The sequence below is a fragment of the Rhizophagus irregularis genome, chromosome 22, assembly GCF_026210795.1.
Source record: "Rhizophagus irregularis chromosome 22, complete sequence".
Taxonomy (NCBI): domain Eukaryota; kingdom Fungi; phylum Glomeromycota; class Glomeromycetes; order Glomerales; family Glomeraceae; genus Rhizophagus; species Rhizophagus irregularis.
The window spans coordinates 1,996,415-2,005,628 of NC_089450.1; the positions used below are offsets into that span (position 1 = coordinate 1,996,415).

Genomic DNA, 9,214 nt, shown 5'->3' on the forward strand with positions numbered 1-9,214 from the left:
AAATGCGATTTTACTACCATTCGATCCGTCTTGATGAGCTGATTCCAATAAGCTATAGATCGTCTTGATTGGATCAGTAGATAGCGAGATATTCTTAAATTACTATAATTATTCAAATTTAAGAGCGTAAACTTTTGTAATATTACGTTTTTAGTGTAATATTTCGAAATTTTACACCACCTTCGAAATATTACACTAAATTACGCCTAAACAAATTTCCTGATGTTGTAAAATAAAAAAAATTTAATTAAAAAATTATTTCATTCATCAAATAATTTTTAACAACACCAACCTGATTTAAATTATCTTTTATAAAACTTAATGCAATTTGTATACTTAAATTTATTACATGTACAAAACATCTGAAATGATAATTTTTATCAAAAACTATATTTCTTTCTTTCATCCAATTACTTAATGCATTAATAAATATAATATTGTTGGATACGTTATCAGTTGTAATTCCTATTATCTATTAAATTTTTATTATTTGTAAGGTTGCCAAAGAAACTAGAGGGTTTTGGCAAGTTGGCGAAATGCTGAAATAGCAAAACTTTGCCAAAACTATATGAAAGTCATATTAAAAAGTTAGCAAAATTCTGGAGAAAAGCGAAACCTGACAAAACTTATTATAAATGTTGAAACTGCCAAAACCTTGCTGAAACTTTAATAAAACTATAGTAAAATCTTGAAGAAACTAATTGTAGAATTTTGGAGAGGTTTAGGCAGGCAACCTTAATTATTTGTTAATTATTACCATACCATTCTAAAATTAAACAACCCCCAAAAATAATCAATCTATTAAATAGTATAGTTCTGAAAATAAACAACTTATGAATTCCTGTAACAAAAATTAATAAACATAATAAAGAAATAATAAATAATACTTATATTATTCAAAAAAATGGATATTTTATTAGGTATTATAGTATAAATGCTAATTATATAAATACAGTAATTATTTATTACTATTCGTTATTAACTTATAATTATCACCATCAACATTATCATTACCAACATCGGAATCTTTATCAGTAATTTCATCATCTAATCTATCCAAGGAAGTTGAAATCCTGCAAGTCTTGAAAGATTCAATAACTATTTCATCTGGAATTTTTTCCCAAGAACGTTTAATCCATCCACAAATATTAGATAGTCTAACACGGCGAGGATTTCCTAATGCTATTACTCCAGCACTACCTCCTGCCATTCAAAAATGCTATTCCTTATGAAGATTGTCTTTAAATGGTTTAATAATTGTTGCATCAAGTGGTTGGCATATGCTGGTTAAACTACTTGGAATAACTGTCAAATCAATATAATGATCACAAAATTTGGCTTTAACTGATTCTTTACTAAGATATCTTCTAAAAGAATTATATACCATTATTGTTGATGTATTATTGATCACCAGATGTTCTACATAATTAACATATTTCTTCATTAATTCGGTATCCATCCATCCATTTTGCTGACACCAAACGATAATACCAGATAGAATTTGTTCATTATGTGGTAGCCGTTTCTCTTTAAATATACAAATGGATGGAAATTTTGTACCATCTATAGTACAAAAAATTGGATTAGTAAAACAAAAAAGAAATGAAATTGCAGAATAATTCTCACCTGCAGCAACTGTCAAAACAACTGTAAAACAGTTTTTTTTATTGCCAGTTCTGCAAATTTGAATTGTTTTTTCACCTGTACTATTGATAGTGAAGTTCCCTGCCATGTCAAACCAAATAGGAGTTTCATCCATATTAAGAATATTGGATAACTCAAATGATTTTTCAGTTCTAAGGCGGATGATAAACTCTTGGAAGTTTTTTAATACTTCATTAGTTTGTGATGGAAGCTTCTGTAAAATGTTAGTTCGCTGCCGCTAAGATAAATTATATCTTTTTATGAATGCGAACATCCAGCGGTTTGATATTTTAAATTCATTTGTTGAATCTCCATAAAGACTTATCATAGTAGATTTCTTTAAAATATCTATTATTTTAACTCGTGCAATTGCATATGTGATGCCTAATCCCTGTTTCCTTTGTTCTATAATCCAATTATAGAGTTACTTTTCAGCTTCTAGATAAAAACATTTTCAACCAGAACCAATTCATTTGCTATTTTGGTTTAGTTCATTTATCCACTTTTCGTTTGAATTAACCCAGCGACTAACTATACCTTTATTAAGTTCAAAAGATTTTGCTGCTTTAACCATTCTATTTTCCTTAGCATAAGTGACAACCTGTTTTTTTTGCTCAACAGAATATGAGTTGCAGTGTCATTTAACAGTTTTTTTACTAATAGTTTTTTTACTAACAACTTTATTTTGCCTTCTTTTTCTTTGTGGTGGTATATCATGTGGAAAGTTTTAAAACAATGGAAATAAGTATCATAGCTGATTTATTAATCACTAATCACGACTGATTTATAAATCATGAGATTGTGTTACGTTATTACATTATGCATATAAACTTTTAATGCGCAATTTTCTTTTTTATTCTTTTAGATTTTTTTATAAAGAAAAGTATCCAAAATTAAACAACTCTACCCTATAAAAAATATTTTTGCTAAAATATACTTAAAATAAACTTAAAATTTTATTTTATACTTAAAATATACTGAAATAGGCAAAAATTAAATATCATTTAAGTATAATTTAAATATATAATAATATACTTAAAATATTCTTATTTTAAATATCCTTAAAATATACTGAAATAGGTAAAATTTAAATGTAAATTAAATATATTTTAAGTATATATTAAATACAATTTAATTCAAATTTTGCGAAAATTCAATTTTCAGTATATTTTAATTATAAAATAAGAAAATTAAGTATATTTTAAAGAAAATTAAATATATTTTAAATATATTTTAAGTAAAATATTTTTTATAGGGCTATAGTAAAAATAAGTTGTTTAATTTCAGAACGATATGGTATTTTATTAAAAAAAAAGAATAAAAAATAAAAATCACCTAATTACCTTATGCAAAATAGAAGTGTAATTTTGTAATTGAAGTTTCCAAAAACAGCTTTATCTCTGTTATTGCAGATAGTATCTGTACCACTACTGAGTAGTTTGAGCACAGTTTAGAACTGAGAACGGAGCAGCGCACAAAAAGTTTTTGAAAAAATACCGGAAATTTTCCGAAAAAATCAAAAAATTTCGGAAATTCATTTTTTGCATCGGAACATGTGACTGGAACCAATAAAAAAAAATTTTTTTTATTTAATTGGCAATTCGGCATAAATTCTAAAGTCTCAAATATTTTCATTATGTCTTTATTACAATATGGATTTAAGCATTAAAGAATTAATAATAGCTTGACTCAAGAAAATGAGAATTAATATTTTAACGTTTTTATTATATATTAATAAAATTCCGGCATTCATAAAATTTACCAGAAATTTGCTGTGCCATGTTCGAAGAAATTCCGGGTTTAAAAAATTTTTACGGATTTATCAAAAAGCTTTCAGAAAATCCGGCAAAATTTAAATAGATTTTGTGCGCTGGAACGGAGTTGAAACTGAGAACCAATTTCAGTTTCTAAAACGGAACTGTTCAATTTGAGCAGTTCAGTTCCGTTCAGTTTATATGTATCTTACCAAATAACCTTTTTTTCAAATAGCATTTAGTTAACTACTTGGACCATTCTATAGAGCTCGAACCGCTTAGAACTGACTTTTTGAATGGTTCTGCTCAGAAATGGACTATTCTATAGAACTGAACTGCTCAGAATTGACTTTTTAAAATGGTTCTACTCAAAACCAGTTCCGCTGTTCTATAGAACCAGAACTGAACCAATAGAACCGTCCCCATCCCTAAGCAGTGTTGGAAAATGACCAGGTCATATTGCAATTTCTGGATGACCTTTGGTCATGGGTCATTAGGTCATAAATTTTATGACCTAATTTTATGACCTTTATAATTGTAGATTATAAAGTTATGACCTTGGTCATTAGGTCATTTAGTATATGATCTTATTGATCTTGTATAATGTTAATCAATATAAAATAGTGATAATTTTTTTTTTAAATAAATTTAACAGAACAAATGAAACAATTCAAACAATTTTTCAATTTTAATAAATAAACGATTCATTTAATAATAACTTTTGAAAAATCCTTTAATTTAGTTTATAAAACTATGACTAAATAAAAGAAAATCATAATTTCTGGAAATTTTTTACTTTAGTAAAAAATGATAATAACAAATCAAATGCAAAAGCTGTATGTATTTGTTGTAGCCAAAATGTTGGAGGTTTGGCCATTACGCAGGTAACACCTGGGTGTTTTACTTTTAATAAAGCAAGGCTTTATCGAAATTACCTTGCAAACTGTGAAAACTTTAAAAGTTTATATAGTAAAGAGGAAATTACTGAAATTTTATCCCGTTCTGTTCCAGAAGACTCTAAAAAGAAAAGTAAAAATTGTAATGAAGGTAAATTTAATAGACAATATATTTATTAACTATTATTATTAATTTATCATTAATGTGATTTTTTTAGATACATCTGATGAAGAAGAAGAAGAGGAGGAAAAAGAAAAGGATTTTAATTTACAAAATCAACCAAAAAGATGAAAAAGCTCACCTTCAACAATATCATCATCCACTTCTTCATTTCGACAACAATCTATCACAAATTTTTGTGCTTAACCAATGTAAATTAATGATAGACCAACATTTAAATTTCTACTTCTTTGTATGATCGTATCTAATGGCCTACCATTTACTTTTTTGAAAAATGAAGGTACACAAGCTGTCTTTAATTTTATTTTGCCGAGTCTTAGTTTGCCAAACCGTAAAGCAATTAGTGGTAGAGTTTTAAAAAAATGTACTAATACTTTAAAAAAAAATATTACAGATATTGCAAAAAAAGATATTGATGGTGTTACTGCAACATTTGACGAATAGACTAATATTAAAGCAGAACATATTTGGGGAGTTATTTTATTAACATCACAAGATCAATTTCTTATTTGGGGTGCTCATGATCTTAGTGGAGAATCTTCTTGAACTGAAAATGTAATTCAACATATTAAAAATTTGATGCTTGAAACAAATAATGAAGGAATAAATATAAAAGCTTTTATATCTGATTCTGTAGAGGAATATACTGCAGCACGGTAATTTTTAAAAATTATCTGGTTTTTTTTTTGAAAATTATTTAGTTTTAATAAAAATCATTATTTAGAAAACAATTAAGAAAAGAATATCTGAATAAAGTATTTCTTCCATGCATGGCACATCAAATGAACCTTGTATTTGGTGATATTTTTAAAGAAAGTGTCCATTATAAACGTACTTCTACTGAAGCTGTGCGAATAGTCAGTTACTTTCATAAATCTCCATATTTTACTGGAAATTTAAGAGATGAACAAACTCGAATTTATAATAAAACTGTATCTTTGCTATTACCTGGAGATACTAGATGAAATAGCTACTATTTTTGTTTTCATTCTATTTTAAAAACTAAGGTCGCATTAAAGGTAATTTTTTTAATTTTTTATTAAGATTATTATTATTATAAAATTAATTATTTCGTTTACTAGTATATTTCTGCAAAATTCAATGAACATCGATCAAATGTGATTCGTACAAATGGTATTCCAAATGTAATACCAAATAATACTTTAAAAAAAAATAATAATGAACGAAAATTACCTGATGATATTGCAGATATAATTTAACGATAATGATTTTTGGTTAACACTTATAGAATTTTAAAATTTATTGTATCCTTTATGTGAATTTTTAAATAAACTTCAAAAAGATACAGCAAACTTATATAAAGTAATTCATTGCTTTGCATATGTAACAAAAATTTTTAATGAGTATACAGATTCAAACTTTTCAGAAAAAATGGTTGAAAAAATGGAAAAATGTTGGAAACAATGGGAGCAACCACTTTTAATTCTTTTGATGGTACTTCATCCTTCATATAAAGTTTCTAAATTTTGTACATCTACACCTAATTTGTCTATGGTACATCTTGGCAAATGGTTAAAATATTATTATGAGGCGTAGTTTGGTCATAATCCTTGAACCATTTTAGCAGAATTTATGCAATATATGAAAAGTTTAGATCCCTATTATGATGATTCATTTGCTCAATTTAAAGGCCAATTGGTTACTTTTTGGGAGTTTACCAGTGGTATACGACCTGAATTAGCAAAAATTGCAATTCAGATACATGAAATATGTGTAAATTCAGAATCAGTTGAAAGATTATGGTCAAGTATAGGATATTTACACACAAATTGAAGAAATCGGCTAAAGGTTTTGTATTTTCTTTACTTTTAAAATTTAAATTAATTTTAATATCTTTTTAATAATATTTTTTATTTATTTAGCCTAAAAAAGTTCTTGAAATGGCACAAATTAGAGGGGATATTTTTTATAATCGAAATATTAAATCTGTGCAAAATGGAGAAAAAAAAATTCATCAGCTTCATATAGCAACACCAATTACTCCAAAAGAAGAATCAGACAATAGTGACGATGATAATAATCAGATGCCAGCTGATGGAAAAGCAGGAAATTCTGGTGATAATGAAAATGAACTATTAACAAAAGAGGATAAAGAATGTTGGGATTCAATTATAACTGAATGGATTAATAATGTGGAGCATGAAAATCAATTTAATAATACTGATGATGCAACTTTGCTTTCTTCAGAATGGGATACAGATTTTGAATTAGGTGGACGGACCATTCATCCTACTGATGATGATACAGCCAAATGGATATTGGAATCACTTTTTATTTCTAATTTAGAATCACTAACTTACTTAGGTACAGATGATATATTAACCGATGTTCAATAAAGCCATTTATTATATATTCCAATAAAGTTTATATGTTAATAAAAGAATAATAAAATAAAGTAAAAATATCATTTAAAACTATCTACAAAATTCCTAAACATGATAAACAAGTAATATATACTTTTTATATAATATGTTAATATAAGATTACAGGTCATAAGATCATAAGGTCATAATACCTTTCGGAATGACTGAATGACTTATGACTGGTCATCAAGGTCATATAGGTCATATAGGTCATAAAAGGTCATGTGTCATCACTGTCCCTAAGTATCTGTGACTGGATATTATGACAGATCATCCAGATTTAAATCAAACCAAATTCATAGTTCCAGCCAGAGGTATGAATTCTTGTATAACATCATGTAATACAAAAATTAGCAAAAATTTTGTGTAATACAACCTACCCAGTGGCTAAACCTTTTATCTGAGATTACGTGACTATCACCATTGTAATTCTGGCTGGCACTACAGAATTATGTTGAATAATCAGATGATCCAAATGATCTATCAAGGATATCCGGATAATGTAGTTATCTGACTTTCAGATATCTTCTACCATATGGCAAGCCAAATCAGACAAAAGTCTGTCAATGCACAGATAAATTATCACAGTTATTTCTTTCCATTTTTGGTAATTTTTCGCAGATGAACTGTGATGTTTCGCATTTATTATCTGCAAAACTTTCCAAAAATTTTTACAGATATTTTTTCTGAATTTTCCCATTTTTTATTATCTGAACTTCAACAGATAATTTATCTGTGCATTAACAGATAATTATCTGGGTAATAGCAGATAAATTATCATTAAATTTTTATATTTTTTTGTGTGATAAATTAAAAAAAACATTTTTTAGAAATCTGAAACTTGTCAAACTTAAACTTTTTTTCATGATTTTTTATTTATTGCTTTACAAGGAAAGTTTTTAATGTTTATTAATATACTTTTTATAATATTTTGTTAATAAATAATAATTACTTTATAGTTTTTGATACATAATTTATTTATTATATTTTTATCTTACACTATAACAGAATGAATTTTTTTTTTAATATCTCAATTGTACTATTTGTTTTTAAATTAAACAAATAAATTTTTAAAAATTATTTTAAATTCATACATTTAATACCATTCTCTCTAAAACTAAAATGCAAATTATTATCTTAATAATTAGAATAATTTATCTGTTAAAATCTGGATGATTATCTGTTAATATTCAGATAATTATCTGCTAATGTACAGATAAATTATCTGTTGATGCACAGATAATAAAAAATGGGAAAATTTGGAAAAAATATCTGTAAAAATTTTTGGAAAGTTTCGCAGATAATATATGCAAAATATCACAGATCATCTGCAAAAAATTACTAAAAATGGCAAAGAATAACTGTGAAAATTTATCTGTGCATTGACAGACTTTTGTCCGATTTGGCTTGCCATACTACCAAACTGATCTGACAGATTCAGATAACGGTTGACGGATTATCCACAGGTTGTAATTCCATATTAGCGCACTATTAGCGCCTCATCTTTCAGTTCGTCCTCATAACTTTCATTTTCAACAAATTTATCCAACCAGTATACAAAGAAAACATATGCAACCAGAGAATATGATTTCTGTTTATTTTCCTGAGAATACGGATGAAGATATAATTCATATTTTTGTCTACCCTCCCTTCCCCTGAATAATAATTCCTACATCATGTATTAGCGATATATTCACAATTTTTATGTATTGTTATGCCGGCTTTCGGCAACTTTTTTTATTTTATAAATTTTATTTATTTTTAAATTCCATGTGAACAAAGTCATGATACAAATTACAGGGACAAACTATATGTAAGCCTAAAGTAATTCTAAATTAAATCATGAACCAAACCGCCAAATCTGACAGCACCACCCTGGTGTCAAAAATGATCCTGTGGAGGGAAGTGCTAAGCACATCCCACCCACCACGCACTAGAGTAAAAATGGCTACAGAAACAAAGAAAGTAGAGCAAACAAAAACAAAGGAAAAAAAAAGGCAGTTCTAACATATACAATCTTTCGTATTTTTCTTCCATCTATGACACCACACGTGAATACTGTCATGTGTGGAATGATGCAAATTAAAAGGTCCTTCATTGTTCTGTCTTATCTTCTAAATCGCCAGCCGGAGTAGGTGGGTAGATGATAGTTGCTACCGATTCCACGGCTGATGCATAAGAGTTATCACTAATGGTGGTAATTGAAGCGTCATCAGGAGGTGGTGTTCGTCATAAAAATACAGACGGGTCGTTAATTATGGAACGGTCTTTATCTGACATCACGTAGGTGATGTTATTATCGGGGTTTTCAGGTATAGTGTCAATAATCATCGAAGATAAACGCTTGGTGAAAGT

At 27.3% G+C, this 9,214-nt stretch overlaps 3 protein-coding genes across 3 annotated transcripts; all 3 read left to right on the forward strand.

Annotated features, from left to right (window-relative positions):
* Nucleotides 1-4,205: 4,205 nt before the first annotated feature.
* On the forward strand, nucleotides 4,206-4,586 carry OCT59_014692 (uncharacterized protein; the record flags this gene model as incomplete). Its single annotated transcript, XM_066150178.1, has 3 exons — nucleotides 4,206-4,282; nucleotides 4,360-4,445; nucleotides 4,513-4,586. The coding sequence occupies 3 exons, from the start codon at nucleotides 4,206-4,208 to the stop codon at nucleotides 4,584-4,586; spliced, it is 237 nt and encodes a 78-aa protein (XP_066002371.1).
* A 123-nt stretch (nucleotides 4,587-4,709) lies between these two features.
* On the forward strand, nucleotides 4,710-4,919 carry OCT59_014693 (uncharacterized protein; the record flags this gene model as incomplete). Its single annotated transcript, XM_066150179.1, has 1 exon — nucleotides 4,710-4,919. The coding sequence occupies one exon, from the start codon at nucleotides 4,710-4,712 to the stop codon at nucleotides 4,917-4,919; it is 210 nt and encodes a 69-aa protein (XP_066002372.1).
* A 948-nt stretch (nucleotides 4,920-5,867) lies between these two features.
* On the forward strand, nucleotides 5,868-6,832 carry OCT59_014694 (uncharacterized protein; the record flags this gene model as incomplete). The annotated part of the gene is made up of 3 exons (XM_025309722.2): nucleotides 5,868-6,007; nucleotides 6,086-6,209; nucleotides 6,359-6,832. 3 exons carry the CDS (start codon nucleotides 5,868-5,870, stop codon nucleotides 6,830-6,832), a joined length of 738 nt encoding a protein of 245 aa, XP_025190054.2.
* Between the last annotated feature and the right edge of the window lie 2,382 nt (nucleotides 6,833-9,214).